Source organism: Lissotriton vulgaris, chromosome 2_1 (assembly GCF_964263255.1).
Source record: "Lissotriton vulgaris chromosome 2_1, aLisVul1.2, whole genome shotgun sequence".
Lineage (NCBI taxonomy): Eukaryota > Metazoa > Chordata > Amphibia > Caudata > Salamandridae > Lissotriton > Lissotriton vulgaris.
This window is the reverse complement of record NC_141687.1, coordinates 1,673,329,446-1,673,347,600: the sequence shown is the minus strand read 5'-3', so window position 1 is coordinate 1,673,347,600 and position 18,155 is coordinate 1,673,329,446. Positions and strand designations below refer to the sequence as shown.

General features: G+C 41.3%; 1 protein-coding gene across 1 annotated transcript in view; it reads right to left on the bottom strand.

Moving 5' to 3' along the window:
• The window catches only part of CRYBG2 (crystallin beta-gamma domain containing 2), a 467,695-nt gene that overhangs the window by 3,434 nt on the left and 446,106 nt on the right, over positions 1-18,155 (bottom strand). Inside the window, exons 14-20 of the mRNA XM_086957632.1 lie at positions 16,322-16,448; positions 12,794-12,826; positions 11,901-12,013; positions 10,562-10,691; positions 9,641-9,780; positions 3,042-3,165; positions 2,172-2,330 (exon numbers count right to left, since the gene is read on the bottom strand). Of these exons, the coding sequence (XP_086813758.1) occupies positions 2,172-2,330; positions 3,042-3,165; positions 9,641-9,780; positions 10,562-10,691; positions 11,901-12,013; positions 12,794-12,826; positions 16,322-16,448 (826 nt within the window). The remainder of the gene's footprint in view (positions 1-2,171; positions 2,331-3,041; positions 3,166-9,640; positions 9,781-10,561; positions 10,692-11,900; positions 12,014-12,793; positions 12,827-16,321; positions 16,449-18,155) is intronic.

The window sequence follows — 18,155 nt, the reverse complement described above, 5'->3', positions numbered from 1 at the left end:
TTGAAAGACAGAGGTCAAATGTCAGGCCATGTCTTCTGACAAATTGATGCTTATGTTTGTTGACACAGGAATTGGCATTCACAAACTCTTCTCACTTTGCAATCAGAGAAAAAACAGTAAAGTGAATTAGGTGGCAGTCTTATTGGGTACACCAATGTGAAAGAAAAGGCTGTAGGATGTCATTTTTTTGTAACATACAACAAAATGTAAATACCTGTAAATGAGCTGTACACATTCATCAGATAGGAAAGCAAAACAAAAATGAAGCACATTTTTTTACAATTCTTAATTTTGATGTAAACAAAGACTTTTGTAGAATCGATACAAAACCAGATACTTTACTTGGTGACCCAAAAATTACAATTAGTCACTGAAACCTGATTTCCACACATTATCATTTGTTTGCAATATAGTTTTATCAGTAAAACTGTATGTCTGTGCAAATTTAGTGGCCTTTTCAATGGAAAACGTGCTTTCTGTAAATGACTCATGTCCACGAAAGCTAGATATGTGGCAAAAGGTTGTTGTTCTCAAAAGTAGGCCGTGGTTCTAAAGAGTTTGGGAAGCACTGCTCTACAGTGCCTCCAGATAAAGTACAGCGATAGGTGCCTATTGCGTCCAATATTAGCAAAGTGATAGATGGCTGTCACTCTACAATGCTGCCAGAAAGAGTGCTTCCAGACAGAGTATATTAAGAGATGTCTGTCTCTCAAGTGTGAGTAGTGAAATGGACAGGCATGGGATGATTGAAGAGATCTGCTATACACCGCTGACCACAGAATGTCTCAAATCCATGGTACCACCATTGCCCATGACTAATTTTGTCCTATTACCACTTTTAACCATGAGCTGTAGGTCCATCTCTCACACTTCCTCATCCATCACATCCATTCGACAGATCTGACACGCTAACCGCAGCTTGATCATCATGCACAACATAGAAACACCTCCACTAAAGAGAATATTCTTCCGACCAATCCAACCAAAAACCCAACATGGTGTACCATGCTACCCGTGCAAGTGAGCACTCGATATCAGGGTAGTAGAAATATTATATATAATTTATATGTATTTTTCACTCTCTGTTATCAACATGATACTGTATGCAATCTTGACAAGACGACTCCTTCCACAACCTAGCACTAAACTGCTGCATGAACCTAGAAATTACATTTATCTTACTATTTTCTATAACTCCTTTCTTTATAACCATTTTCTCAGGCATGATCTAGTCTCATCTTAATTCTTCTTATTCAAAATGCATGACCCTTGTTTTAAATGTATCTCCTGTTAATTGCTCACCTCACATCTCTAATCTTATATTGTATCCTAGATCTTACCAGACATTGTATACTGTCTATATTCATTTGTCCTCGATACTACCACCCCACAAATTTTATTGCATGAACTTACAGATCTCGTCCTAATTGACCATACTTAACTGCTGTTAAGTTCACTACAATGAAATTGGCTTCAAAATGGAAAAGGTTGAGGACACAAGATTAAAGCCAAATATCATTGAAATAACCACTAACATTAAGTTACGAAGTAGCATGCTACTCAACATAAAGTGTTCAATACCTCATCAGATGACTTTGAATTCTTGGATCAGAGATAGAAATATTAGGGTCAATGAATGATTCTCGGTTAAACGCTGACATCTCTAACTAGTAAATTGCCCTTTGTTCTATGGTGTAGGCCAGAGAGATCATATGAAAGTTACCCTATAACCTGTGCCTGAAAGAATGCATTTATCTTTGCACATGTTAAGACAATCTGATTTAATATTGTTCCGAAGGTAGCACAGGTTTTCTCCCCTTCTGTAAAATCCTCTCTGGGTGTCATCAAGCAAGTTTGGGTCCCATCAGCATTTCAAGACCGCACTATGACTGTACGGCACAGATAAACTTGGAAAAACAGTGGAGGTAGACAAGAGTCATGCTGTATTCCCTGTTGTTACTGACAGAAACTAAGCAAGAGTTCAGAGTCAGACAGTGTGAGTGTGTGCAACTGTAAACCACCAACACCCACGTTTTTGCGCGAGTGCACATGCACATCTTGGCATGGTGCCTCTCCATATGTGCCAATCTGTGCTTCTTTCTGAGTGTACCAGCTATCGTTTGCACTGCAGGCAGGGATTTCTAGGTTGTAGTTACACATTGCGCACTTACGTGGTTTTTAATGCGCCCTTCCTCATAATACCAGATTAGCCGGGCCTGGTCACTCGGCTCCGACACCAGCACCCGCGCAGCCTTCATATCTTCTGTGTCCTCCTTGATGCAGAGGAACTGCTGCAGTGCCAGGTTCCGCACGTGGAAGTAAACCCGTCTCTGCAAGAAAGAGTGGGTAAGAGATGAAGAGTTCCTCTCGCATTGCGCTCTTTCTGTCTACACATTGCAATAGGGAGAGGATGTGGCTTAACGGCTAGAGCAGTCGACTTGAGAAGCTGGGAAACAAGGTTCAAGCCTGGTGGGAGGCTCACACACCCTGTGATTCTGGGCAAATCACTGAATCTCCCTGCCCCTAAAAATTAATGTGTCCGTCTGTAATGCAACTGCTGCTCATGTAAAGAGCTCTGATATCTTCGGGCTGAGTTTGTGCTATATAAAACTGCCCCCCAAAAAATTGTCGCCACTGTGAAGCAGACTTCCCTATAATAATGTATCTGAATCTGATGCAGTATGACAATAAATGGAAGGGCCTGTTCACTTGTGTACCATCCGTTTGCCACACTCCTTTTAACACCACCTGCATGACTCTGTCTTGTCACCTCTTATAATGATGTTTAAGATAAGCAGGAGATGGTTGATGATAATATACTGCAGAAATCCTAACCAGAAGACCCCAATAAGACTGTACATCTGATTACTTCAAGTGTTCCAGAGAGGTGTGGAGTCAGGCTCCTGCCATTGCTTGTGCAATCAAGCCCCCTCTGTACCCCCTCTGATGCTTCAGACCGTAAGCTGCCTCGGCCGGCTTAGCTAACACTGGGACATTTAACCGACATCAAAATATTAAGAAAGGCATTGTCTTGTACTTACCTGCTGAATGGGGCACAGTGATCCGATGTGCTGAAGCCCACTGTACTGCGGCCAATTAGGGATTTCTGTCGAGTTCAGCAACCACTGGCGCCCTCTGTAGTCACAGTGCTCATATAACACCCATCTGCACACCACCGGAAAGTGGGTGAGGAGGGTAGTGGAAGGAGACAGAGAGTGAAGGAGAAGTAGTCCGAGGAAGAAGGAACCAGGGTTAGATAGAGGCCAGGACATGATAGCGAAAGTAAGTGGTTGCATTACCAGAGGTAAGTATAGGTGGGGTAAAAATGTCAGGAAAAGAAAACAGGGAGAGGGCAAGCAAGGGAGATGGGGGTGGAGAGGTAGAGAGAAAGACGAAGAGAGATGGAGAGACAGATGAAGGGAGACGAGGATTGTGTGAAATATTGATTAGGCAAGAAGAGCATAGAGAGAGGATGGAAGGAAGAAAGAGAAACATCAGATCATGAAAATCTGAAACCTTTATATTAAAAAAACACAACCGTTTAACCTGACAGAGAACCCTGGGCCCACCATTATGACACTACAGAGGATTTCGAGCAGCAGGACACAATTACCGAAAATCCCTCAGCAACTGTGCTTTCCTTTGTCTATTTAGTGGAATGTCAAGAGAGTGGAGCATTATAGTCCTTTGCAAAACATCAACAGTGAGCGAACCTTTGGTCACTATCTTCACAGACTTGAATGGCTAATGGATCGTCAATTACCCTTTCATGCAATAAATTAATTATGTAAACATGCAGCAAATTTGACACCTCCAACTAAGCAGATATTCATCTGTCCCTCTTAAGTCAGCCCTTAACAACCAACAACAAAAGATCAGACCATCCAAAATCTGTCCATGATACCACTCAGCCATTAGTTGTGAATCAAGGCCATAAATATCCCCCCGGGGACAGACAATCCATCTAGGACACATTTGATCCTTCCAGGCCACAAAACACTGTTCAATATTACAGCCACTTTCTCCAGGCAGCCAATGATCCTTCCAGGGGCAATCCATCACTTCATGTGACAAACAATCTTTCAAGGGCAACATTGACCAATACAAACATCAGAGAATCTTTACAGGACTCATTAAAAATCCTGAGGCTACAAATATTCTTTCCACTACACCATCAGTTCTTCCAGGACACATCACAGCCCCACAGCACAAAACAATACTACTAAGACACAAACAGCCCTGCCAGTCTTCAAAGATTCCTCCCAACACAGGATCGTGCTTTCTGGGCCTCAGGTAACCGTCACAAGACAAAAACAATTTCTAAAAGTCAAAAACAATTGTTCAAAGTCACAATAAACCCTCCTGGCAAAACACAATTGTTCCAGGACACAAATAGGTGCACAAGGTTACAAAAACCCTTCCAGAGCAAGCCAGTCCCTCCAACCTAGAAAAAGGTTTTCATTGAAACCATTCATTTCACTCTCTCTCTTTGTGTAGTGTAGAGGTCTAACAAGAGACACTAGCTAGATCTCACCTGCTAACTACTGAAAAGATTTCGAGCTATTGGTTATTTTTCCAAACATTGATGATTCTATCAAAGCCATCTGCAATTGTGTTATCTCATCAACAGTTCTCCTAGTTCATTGGCAATCTGATAGGTCACCAAAGACCTTACCAGGTTGACTGCAAATTCCTGACACCATCAAAAAGCAGCTCAGGCTTTGCAATCCCTCTAAGCCTGGGGTGAGCAGCGGTAGTCTGTATGGAAGTGTTCTACGTTAGGTTTTAAGACACACTGTGACTATGCAAATGATTTAAATCTAGTATAACTGTATGCAAATATAGAATATATGGGTAGCCTGAAAATCTAGACCAGAAGCAGCTGTCCGACCAATAGTGCACCCGAATGATATAGGACATGTACAATATCAAAGAACACCACCAGTCTCCTCATCTCCTTAATGGTCCTCAAAGGCCATGAAAGACTATTTCCAAAATCTAAGGAAAGCATCTATCCATGATAGACACAAGCAAAACAAGTAGTTACACAGCTCCAGCAAAAATCTCTCTATGGTTACGTTTCAGCTTCTGTCCCTGCTTGCCAATGATTCGAGTTGCTCAAACTTCACTTTCCTTAAGTAACGCTAGCTCAACAGCACCATATGCTTGTAGCCTTCTGCCAACCCCAATGCTAGGCTTGAACCTGGATTTGCGAAAACCTTGTCATGTAGCCTATTCAATCCCAGCCCCGCAGACTTCCTGTTTATCAGCAGTGGCTGCTCCTCCGCAACGGGGGTGGAGCGTCGCCCCACTGCCTGGCTCAGAGCCAGCAAATGGAAAATAAAACAATGTTCTGGCATCGTTTTATTTTTCATTTGCCAGCTCTGAGCCAGCTGTGCAGGAGGGGCGGAATGGGGCACGGGAGGAGGAGTGCTATGTTTACTCCATAAGTGCACATGAGTGTTTGGACGGCCGTCTCAGGCCGACCAAAACACACATGCGCACTTAGGTTTCTCCAGCTCGGCTGCATCGACCAGCTGGGCTGGAGAAACCCCCGAAGACTTCCTGGCCTGAGCGGAGTGCCTTTTCATGCCGCTCAGGCCAATCACAGCGCTGCTCTCCAAGCAGGAGAGCAGCGCAGGGATTAAATGAGAGTCGGTCCCAGGGGCTGCCGAGGCCAGGAAGAGAAGAGGAAGCACGACATGATGTAGGAGGCGGCCAGAGGCTTAAGATAAGTTTTTTAAATTTAATATATTCTAACACCTCCCTGGGTGCTCACCCTCCCACATTTGCCTCTCTCCGCCTCACCACCTTTTGTTTGTGGCGCCACCACTTTTATCGGGAATACCGCCTCACCATGAGAAATTATTTTCTTTGTACCCACAAAAGAGAGACAAGGGATAATAGTTTCTCTAATTCCCTTATTCATATATCAAGCCCACGTAGCAGAGAAACCTATACTGCATCAATATTGGACCTCATCTGTATTAAAGTGGTAACAGATTGACTTCCCAAAGTAACATAAATAATGACATACTAGACTCACTAGAAACACCAGAGGGAGGTCCGCAAGTGTCTTAAAACTGCCCTCACACACCTTGCAGTGTCATGCTTCATCATTGGGCCGCATCAGACACCTAGGCGCAGACCAACACTCTAGGTGGAGCGTAAGATTTTTTTGACGAAGACAGGTGGTAAGGGTAGTAAAATAAAAAAAGTGAGGGTGATAATACACACAGGACACTTGCAACATTAAATGGAAAGGAAAACATACAAAACATATATGGCGGGATTACTTCTTTCCCACACTGACAGGACCAAACTTAGTAGTAAAGTGAAAGTAAAACAGACTAGAGGTTTCCCAGTTTCTACTTTATTATATAGGGAAAACTCTGGCTGGATTAAAATGAGATAATGGGGGTTTATATAGGGAAGTTATGGTCCCTTGATCCCCTCTGCTTTTACCAACAGTTTTTAGACACTTGCGGACCTCCCTCTGGTGTTTCTAGTGAGTCTCGTATGTCATTATTTATGTTACTTTGGGAACTCAATCTGTTACCACTTTAATACAGATGAGGTCCAATATTGATGCAGTATAGGTTTCTCTGCTACGTGGGCTTGAAATTATTTTCTTTGCCAACTTCTTGTTATTGGGAATCCCTCATTCGGTACACAGACAAAATATCGAGTTTTAAATTTCGATATACAATTATATCGAAGTTTAAATATCGATCGGACATAATATAGAAGGTAGGTAATATCGACAGTCTTAATATCGATATTAGTATGATATTAGTAATTTCGAAGTTTTAAATATCGATGTCAATAATATCGAAATAAATAATTTCGATGTTACTAATATCGATTTTTAAATAAATTTTGTGTATATTATATTGTATTTATTATGTTTTATTATTTATTTTTAATATCATTTAATTAAATATTGTCTTTTAGTACTGTAGCGGGTTGTGGGTTGTGGGTTTATAGGGGAATAGGGTGGGAAGTAATTTAATTATGTTAAATTATTTAATAATTAGTAGGAATTATTAATTACCTATTTTTAATTAATGTTTAATTATTTTAATTAATTGATTAATTGATAAATATGTTCTGTAGCGGGTTACGGGTTTATAGGGGAATAGGGTGGGAAGTAATTTAATTATGTTAAATTAATTATTAATTAGTAGGAATTAATAATTAATTAATTGAGAATTAATGTTTTATTAATTTTAATTAATTGATTAATTGATAAATATGTTCTGTAGCGGGTTATGGGGTTATAGTGGAATAGGGGGGGAAGTAATTTAATTATGTTAAATTAATTATTAATTAGTAGGAATTATTAATTAATTAATTAAGAATTATTTGTAAATAATTTTAATTAATTGATTAATTGATAATTATGTTCTGTAGCGGGTTATGGGTTTATAGGGGAATAGGGTTGGAAGTAATGTAATAATGTTTAAATAATTATTAATTAGTAGGAATCATACATTAATTAAAAATAATTGGTAAATATATTTAATTATTTTGGTAATTATTTTTAATTAATTGATAAATATGTTCTGTAGCGGGTTATGGGTTTATAGGGGAATAGGGTGGGAAGTAATTTCATTATGTAGAATTAATTATTAATTAGTAGGAAGCATACATTTATTTTTATTAATTGGTAAATAAATTTAATTAATTGGTTATTAATTAATTAATTGATAGATGTAATTTATAAGTATGTAATTTAAACCCCTACGCTATCCAACACTTTCCCTACTGTTGCACTCTCTGGAGTTGGAATAGTAATTGTTACCCCTACGCTATCCAACACTTTCCCTACTGTTGCACTCTCTGGAGTGGGAATAGTAATTTTTACCCCTATGCTATCCAACACTTTCCCTACTGTTGCACTCTCTGGAGTTGGAATAGTAATTGTTACCCCTACGCTATCCAACACTTTCCCTACTGTTGCACTCTCTGGAGTGGGAATAGTATTTGTTACCCCCACGCTATCCAACACTTTCCCTACTGTTGCACTCTCTGGAATTGGAATAGTAATTGTTACCCCTACGCTATCCAACACATTCCCTACTGTTGCACTCTCTGGAGTTAGAATAGTAATTTTTAATCCTACGCTATCCAACACTTTCCCTACTGTTGCACTCTCTGGAGTTGGAATAGTAATTGTTACCCCTACGCTATCCAACACTTTCCCTACTGTTGCATTCTCTGGAGTGGAAATAGTAATTTTTACCCCTACGCTATCCAACACTTTCCCTACTGTTGCACTCTCTGGAGTTGGAATAGTAATTGTTACCCCTATGCTATCCAACACTTTCCCTACTGTTGCACTCTCTGGAGTTGGAATAGTAATTTTTAAACCTACGCTATCCAACACTTTCCCTACTGTAGCACTCTCTGGAGTTGGAATAGTAATTTTTAATCCTACGCTATCCAACACTTTCCCTACTGTTGCACTCTCTGAAGTTGGAATAGTAATTGTTACCCTGACGCTATCCAACACTTTCCCTACTGTTGCACTCTCTGGAGTTGGAATAGTAATTTTTAATCCTACTCTATCCAACACTTTCACTACTGTTGTACTCTCTGGAGTTGGAATAGTAATTGTTACCCTGACGCTATCCAACACTTTCCCTACTGTTGCACTCTCTGGAGTTGGAATAGTAATTTTTAATCCTACGCTATCCAACACTTTCCCTACTGTTGCACTCTCTGGAGTTGGAATAGTAATTGTTACCCTGACGCTATCCAACACTTTCCCTACTGTTGCACTCTCTGGAGTGGGAATAGTAATTTTTACCCCTACGCTATCCAAAACTTTCCCTACTGTTGCACTCTCTGGAGTAGGAATAGTAATAGTTACCCCTACGCTATCCAACACTTTCCCTACTGTTGCACTCTCTGGAGTGGGAATAGTAATTGTTACTGCTACGCTATCCAACACTTTCCCTACTGTTGCACTCTCTGGAGTGGGAATAGTAATTTTTACTCATACGCTATCTAAAATGTATTTAGCTTTTTTATTAGTATTATGTTGTTATTAATTATTATTTATGTGAATATTTTATGTAAATAAATGCATTAGTAATTTATTACATTTTCATTTGTTTTTAAGTTATGACAATAATTAATTTAGAGTTATTATTAATGAAAAATATATTATGTAATATATATTTATTAACATTAATTTGTATTATATTATGTATTAATTTTAAATATTATAGTACATTTTTAAATATGTTTATTACATTTATAAGTATTATTTTGTTAATATTACATTTTTATTATATTTAAAAAAACGATATTTTACAAAAAACGATATTTTTGTCATTCTATATTTTATTTTCGATATTTTTGTACTTACCTTGTTAGGGATAGGATTCCTATATTTTTGACTTCGATATTTTTGTTCCGATATTTTTGTATATCGATATTTTTGTTTTCGATATTTTGTCAGACATTCCCTCATTCACATCAATTGTCTTAGGCTGCTGTCCACCCTCCTTGCCCGAAGCTCCTCTACCTTATAGGCCAGCCCTACCGGTTACTGTGCAATGCAGAATATGTAAGCATGCAGAACCCATGTGCAGAAGGCGAAGAGCCCACATGACCTAGTCTCTATACTCACATGCCCCCCCTCACGCGCACCGACAGCACGTGGTTATTGAATCCTTCAGCTTGGAGACTGCGGACTTCACCCGTTAGCTCGATTTCTTTTCCTTCGAAAGATTCCAGGCCATGCAGCGAGATGGAGGGCTCAGAGAAATGCTGCAAAAAAGAGGAGGGTGGGGACGAGGACCAGAGCAGGAGCGAAGGAATGAGCAAAATACTTAAAACTTAGAAATACCTGAGAAAGACGTCTAAAAGCGTGGCACAGTGAAATCCAATACCAATGCTCACTTACTAGTCCTGACGATAGTGTTCCATACTATTAATACATGAGTTGGTTACATAAGAAATGGTAAATTTTCTGAATTTGTTGTTTTTCTTAATCACTTCCAAAGTTGATAATAAATGTGTGCCCGAAGAAGCGCTTAGACTAGAGCATTCATTTCTAAATCAACAGAAAATGTATTACTGAATAGTTAAATGAAGAGAAAATGCAATACTTAAAAAAAGATGTAATAATTCACTTGTGAACTGAATTTTTCATGTTGGGTGTAATAGGTGAAGCCAGATAGCCTGGGTGAGTGATCAGCGGAATCTAGACACTGTTCAAAGTGCACTGCAGTGTGTCAAAACACCGCACAAGAGCACTGAATATGATTCTCATACTCTAGCTACCAGTGGCGGCTCCTTCTCTAAGGCGAAGGAGCATCACCCCATGGCTTTTTGCAGTGTATAAAAAGGAAAAATAGTCATGCACACATACCATCTTCTCCATGCAAGCTGCATTACATCCTGCATGGAGAACAGGTCCACCCCTCCAGGCCCTGCAAGGAGAATATGCCCACCCCTCCAGCCCCTGGCTGAGCCCTGTGCCCCCGCCCCTTCCCCTCACCATCCAGTGTGAGCCATCTTAGCAGGACATGTTAAGAGAGCTACTTACAATTGGGACCTGCATCAGAGACCTGAGGATAGTCTGCGACGTGCAGCCCATGGCAGTGGGGCTGGGGTACTCCCCCTCAGAGAGGACATACTGCTCCCCCGAAAAGTCCACATTTTCATAGAGTATCCAGCTGCAAGGGCAGGAAAGAAACATAGGAAAAAAGGCAGAAAAGTTGGATTGGTGGATTGAGGAATGCAGATTTAAAGGAAGTGAGGTGGGAAGGAGAGGAAGAGTGGAACAGGAAACAGGGAGGCCGGGAGGGAGAAAAGGAAAAGGGGTGGAGGAGTGATAGTTACATCAGTCCCAATACATTCTGAGGTTTTATATCTGTCAGCTGCCTTTTCTTTCTTAAAACACATCTTCATATGTCGGAGATTGCGGTCAGTAAAAACACAAAATAGGAAATACATTTTGCCTTTATATTTATAACTAAATTTCCCCTGTTGGCTTAGTTGGTGCTTGCTCACTATTTAAATACTCTTGCTGGGTGTAGTTATAATCTCTGCTTGCCACAGTGAGATCTCATGGTCTTTGTGGGGTGCTCATCATAAACCACCACTTCGAAAGTTTAGCTATCCAATTTGGATAATCCAAGTGCTAAGAGAGATGGGGGCTTATTTACAGTTGCGGCTGCTCCCGCGAATCAGCAGTGGGGTGGGGAGGGGGAAGGGTGGTGAGAAAATTTAAGTAAAACAATTCACTTACCTGTCGGCCGGATGGCTGGCCGGCCACTGCCTTTCTTCCGTCCTCTTCCTGGTTTCTGCTGGAGCAGGAAGCAGGATAGGCGCCCCTAAGCCAAGCACAACGCTGCAATGAAGCGTTGTGGTTGGTAAGCACCCAGGCTGCCCTGAGCCAATCACTGCAGCATTGTGATTGATCTGAGCACCATGCTTCTGCGCTCAGGTGGGGAATGGAAGCCTGGGCATGACAAGTACACATGAATGTTTGGTGGGCCCCAGAGGGCTGGCCAAACATTCATGTGCACGTAGGAGGGTGCCACCACTCCTCCTCCTGCACAGCCTAGCCCCGTCCCACAAAACTGCCCAAGTGCAGAAAAATAAAATGATTATAACACCTTGTTATTATCATTTTATGTTTCCGTTTTTGGCCGTGCTGAAAAAAGGCAGTGGGGCGACACACCTCCACCTTAGCGGAGGAGCTGCCCCAGCTTATTTACAAGCCTCTTGCGCTGCCAGTGCATCACTTTTAGTATGGGAAAAAGTGACGTACGGCGGCGCAAGGGGCTTGTAAATAAACCCCACAGAGACCTTCTATCAGCCAGGCAGGATCAAGTTATCGCAACACCATACTAGTCTTACAGCAAATACAGGCCACTCACCTGCCACCATGCACTCGACAGGACAGGGGAGAGAACCCCTCTGGAAGGGTAAAAGACTCCTCCTCATAGATCAAGTCATCGCCATGGAAACCGGCCTCAGTAAACAGCTGGATCTGAAGAAGGAGCAAAGGGAGCGACATGAGAGGTAGGTCTGTAGGGTTCAAGTAGGAGGCACATTCTAGAGTGGAAATACTAGTTTGGGTGCAGGCGGAAAGCCATCAATATGATAACGAAGAAAGCAAAAATTAAGGAATACATTTATGAAGAAGCCAGTATGAGAAACCCATAATGGGCAGGACTATATTTTGAATTGCATTAACAATTATGGAAAAAATACATTATCAGGAAAGCAAAATGATGACCATTTTAAATACAACCACAAACCTAATCCAAGCTACAATCATTCCCTAACTAAAAATATCCCTCACCCTAACTATGAGGCTAACCCAAACCACAACCCACTATTCAAACCATTAGTGTATACATGAACCTAAATATAAATATAGCTACCTGACGCACCTAAACGAAAACAACTACATTTTGGCTAAACCTATTGCTTAACAACTCTAACACTATCCCTACTATCTTTAACTCAATAATAGCAAAACAATTCAGGCTTACAACGGAAAATCTATTTCCATCGTTATTACTCAAAAGTGGCATAATCACTTTCTCATGAAATGTTTGTCATTTTAGTTTCCTATCTGTTTTTTTTCGGAGAAGTGTCCTCATAGCTGAAACACTGGATAGGCTGAAAGAAGAGTGAGGAAAAACACAGGTGACCCAATGGGGAAAGGATGGGAGATAGGATGAACCACTTGAGAGGATGGGGGAGAAAGAAAAGAGGTAAGTCCAAGGATTGTGGAGGGCCAATGAAATTTACTTTACTGTACCTTTGACTCGTAGTGCAGACTGGGGTCACCAACCTAAAAAACAAAGATGCTTGTGATCATATGCTCAGCAACAAGCAATCAACAGGTCCCTGCTAATACACAACAAGCACCCACCAGCACACTGTAACTCTCTTCAAGCACCTACGTGGAAGTAATGCTGGTTCCGCGAGTGACGCACCGGTTCTGGTGTGTACCAAGATGCCTACCTGTGTCACCGACCCTTTACCGAGACTCATCACGGAAAGATGGGCATGACTAGCTTGGGGGTAGCAGTCGCCTTCACCATCAGACCGTAGTCGCACCTGTGTGGTCAGCATTTCTTAACGTTATTTAGCCATGCGGCAATGACATACCCTGAGTCTGTTCCCTAAGACTAGGCGGGTGAGACCAGGCGGGTTGTCGCCTCTGGGTTTCCACGGGGCGATTCCTTAGTTGGGCTCATTTTGTGATCACACCAGCTAACCTGTCATGGGGACACATGACAAAAGCGCTACTATAGCATCAACTCCGTTAATATGGGTGTACTCCATCTCCATTGTATGCCTAAGCACCAGTTACTGGCAGTTACATTTCTAAAGCTTGACAATTTCTTTGTATCTCCCGCTAATTCAAGGACACTATACTATTCAGTGTATGAGCTCGCCGGCCACCGATGTAACACCTTTCTGACCCAAGCAAGGTGAGTCCTCCTGACTTTAGGAGCATTCGTACTCTGCACTTGTTGCTCCTCAGTTACTACAGTTTTTAATTCTCTCTTGCTACTCCAGATCGCTTTGTGCATGGTCACTACCACTGTGTATGATGCATGCCTTTTTTATCACAATTTTACTTAGAACACTAAAATAAGTATAATAGGTTGATATAATGTTCTGATATACCTCTACATTTATATTTCTCCACAGGTTGATGTCATAGATCTCCAGGTACCACTTTTTAGGGTGCTGTATGTGTGGTCACTTTATTAGTTTATTGTGTACCACTACCAAGAAGTGTGGATAGATCTTGATTTGGTCCTGAAGAATTGCCTTCTAATTGGAGTATTGGCAAGAAACATGTTGACCTCTAATGCGCACAGTCCGGTGACCTTATAACAGGGGTGTGCGACTTTCACGTTTTTAATCAGGAGAGTGGCCATGATCATTAAAGTAGTTTTGGGTGGACCCTTTCCTTCTGTTTTAACTTCACTTTTACACTCACTACATCTACACTCACTAGAGCCCTCACAGGCACGGCACCATATGGAAAAAGGAAATAAAGATCTCCACCAAAAGACCCCGTTAAGGGCGCCGATCGGGTATTGCAGCACCGACCCGTTTAGGAGCAGACCCGATGATGAAGCAAGAAACCCCACTGTTGGGGGTTGTGTGAGGGTCTCTTTTCCAAAAGGAGGTAACTACCTCCTGCTCGGAGTCTGTTTCCCACTACACACCAACCGCACATCAGCCTTTAGTGTTCACTAGGAACTGCATACCATTCTGCTTCAGAGCACCTACAAGTACCCAACAGCCATGTGGTAAGAACCTACAACCAACATCTGCGCAGCAACACCCGACAAGTACCCACTTACTATCTTCTAATGGAATGGTACAGGCATACTGACTCCTAAATAAAATCACACACTCACGCACACGCACAAACACACACACATATACAAGTGTAGGTTTAATATATGTAAATCTACATATATGAACCATGTCAATATATACTTATGTTTAAGGAATGTAGATTTGAGATAGAATAATTTGTACATACCTATATATACTTACCACCACAACATTCTGGTTGTCAATGTTTTGGCTATGGCATTCTTGTAGCACAACCATTTATTGAATTACATAGATATACAATGCTTTCAAATTAACAGAAAGAATTACAGAGCTCTGTCCTGTAAAATATCCAAATCCAGAACACTCTTCTAAAAGAGGTAAATAGAAATAAACTGTCCTCTGTGATGTAAGTATACAAGGTTATCCTCTTAGAAGGAGTAGACACACAGAACTCTCATCTGAGAGGTACATATACACAACGCACCGCTCGAATAGATGACAATACAGAACTCTCCCCTAGATGAAGTAAATACACAGATGCCAGCCCTAAATCAGTATTTTTAGGTCGGGCCTGGGCAGCACATGCGCTGCTCTGCGAGGCATGCTGTATTCAGTTAGGGACTTGAAGCTCCCTCACTCTCCGCCCATACTTTTCACTGTCTTGTGTCATTGTCCGCTGTAAACTGTGCCTGTTCATTGGTCAATGGGCTTAGTAGTTCCTCCTTAGTACCGCCTTATCTCATTTTGTAACCTCCGATGGCAACACCCCCTGTTACAAGAGTTGTTACTCGGTAGGCTTAAATTACACCCTTTTAGTACTATTTTCTTAAATAGCTTTGTCCTGTCTGCTGTTGCAGGCAGGACACGCTCGCTCCTAATGCTTTTTAAAAACAATTTATAGCATGAACGCATTTGCAATGCAATAGGTCTTGCATTTACGAGAGTTTGATCTATTGGCATTGTAAATGGTTTTAATACTAAAGGTTTACACATGTACTTTTATTATTGAACTTGCTTTTATGACAATTGTCGAATAAAGCTGACTTGACTTGACTTGACTTGTAAATGGCAATGTCTTTTATTTATCTTTTTTTAAAACAACACATAAATAAAAGGCATTGTCATTTACAATACCATATTCATATTTTTCACCGCATGGTGCAAATATCAAGTGCTTTCTCTCGGAGTAAGTTAATTCCCATAGCTCACTCATGGACTATGGACATATGCAGGATTCAGCTCTGTGACAGGTGCACACAAACTCTTCTCTGGAGCAGCAGCATAGGCAGAACATGGAGGATGAACAGGCACATAACTTTCCTCTGAAAGAGGAACATTTAAGGCACCACTCTCTCTTCTAGAGGGTGTAAACTCACAGTTTCCTATTGTTTTGAAAGTGCTTCATTGGCTCCCTGTTGCCAAGGCATCCACTCTAATAATCTAATTAAAATCTTCATTACACAGGGCAATAAATGAAAAGCGTCCAATTTTAAATATGAACATTTATTCAGCTCTCACCTGGAGGAGGAATGTATGCAGAACTCTTCCTTTTGGGAGGAACATAAACAGAATGAAAACAGACGAAGAACTGTCCTCATGAAGCGACACATACAAATAATTCGGCTATGGTGGATGAACTTGTGTGGTGCAAGATTTCTAGAGCTCTCTACTGAAGGATGATCAGCCAAATAACTATGTTAGTGAATAGAAACACACGAAGAACCTTCATAAAAAGAAGTAAATACACTGAGATCGCCCCTGGAAGAATTACATATCGAAAGATCTCCCTTGAATAATGTAGGGTGGTCTCTCTTAAGGGACTACATGCACCAACCGCTTCCTAGGGGGGTTATTCCCTAGATAATGTAAGACTAGTGCTCTCTCGCAATGGAGGCTATATATACGAAGACCTCCTGGAGCAGTTTAAACCATAGACCTCTACTTAGAGTGGTTATATCCAGATATTGGAGAATGCTCTCACCTGTCGGACAGGTAAGAGTGAGCAGATCCGGCTGTTGCTTGCACCCCAGTCCTGAAAGCAGTGATACGTCCCTTTCTCCAGGATATACTGCGCACCGGAGTAGTCCACGTTCTCATAGGCCACCCACCTGTCAGAGAAAAGGGAGACTCATTTACTACTCTGTGCATCCTACAAATTGTGACTGGCAGGCTTCACTCGTAGCCACAACTTACATCCTCCACTTGAAACCTCCACCCAAATATATAATTCACAAATTCCACTTGCAGCCTTCACTTAAAATCTCTTATAAAAGCTTCCCCTTTCAACCTTTGCCTGCAGTCTTCATCTGAAGTGTTTAGGCGCATCCTTCATCAGTGGCTTCCACTCACAGACTTCACACAGATTTGACTCACAATTCGCTCCTACTCTTACGGTCCTTAGTAGACGCTTGCAACATCTATTGATGGGCCTCTTCCTATGGCCTTCACTCAGATCTCTCACCCACAACCTCCACATGCAGACGCCATTCACAAAATGTTTGTTGTTCTTGTCATTTAACTCGCAGAAATGTCCTTCTTTTCATACGCTAGACATAATTAGTCTAATGCTTAAAAAGGATTTTCTGCAACTAACTCCAGTAGAAACCACGAACAGCTGAACCACGACAACCATGAATATAGCCTTCTCATGAGGTCAGCTACAGGGATACAAAACCTCTGGGAGAGAAAACAGAGAATCTTTGCCATGGGTGAATATTTTGGATATACAGAAGTTTGTAAGAAAAATCTGTAACTGAACACCCAGCTAACTGAGAGGAGTTCGTCTTTGATAATGAGTGTCTGGACCTTGGACATGATAATAATATCAATCCCTAAAATAAGATAAACTGGGCTCCGATATTTACTGGGTGTGTTAATATCCTTTTTCAATCCAAATAACAAACTCACACGTCCACAACTCAAATTAATTTCATATCTCGCTAAACTAATTCACCACTGATCCTCTTTGGGTTAAGGGGTAGCATGTTACTGGCCAAAAAGTGCTTTGATGCCTCGTCAGGGGTAGTAAGCACTATATAAATACAATTACAAGTATCAACTATTCTGAGTTCATCCCTCCAAAACAGGGCACAACGTAAATTTCAGCATTCAGCACCACCATACCAAAATTTGCATTGCCTCATATTTATCATCATTTCGCCCCTGTGAAATATCAGCAAGTCTGGACATGTGTGTGCGCAACACCTGTTTCAATTTGCATTTAAGGGGTGCTACAGGGTGTCCTTTGGACACCCCTGGCACCCTTTAAATCGCTATCTTATTTGCGATTAGCTAATTGCTAATCGCAAATAAGGAATATGTAGGAATCGCATTTTTTTTTTAGATTCCTACATGAATCCCGTTTTGCGAGCCTGTAATAGCGATTCCTTATGAATCGCTATTAAAGACTCGCAAAACGGGTCTTTCATGAATCAGGCTGTAAATGCTTCTTGCAATGTTGTAAAAAAGCACGCACCAACTCTTTCCTGTTAGTGTTTGCTCTGTTCAGACCCACTCAGCAGTACACATTCGTTGAAGCTCAGAGCTTCGTTCAGGCTGATTAAACCTTCTCTGCATGTCTGTGAAACTCACACTTTTACACACGACTACACTGACAAAGTCTCCGTCCATGCTCAAACTGTCTTCTGCCTTCTCGACACTGTCACAAGCTCGTACCTCGGCACACCTATGACGTTTAGACTACCTGTTCACACTCACAGACACTCACACAACCTTCCTTGCACACTTGTAAACTCACAACCTCTCACACTCATAAAACTAGGACATAGTGACACAACATTCTATGCTCGCTCGTG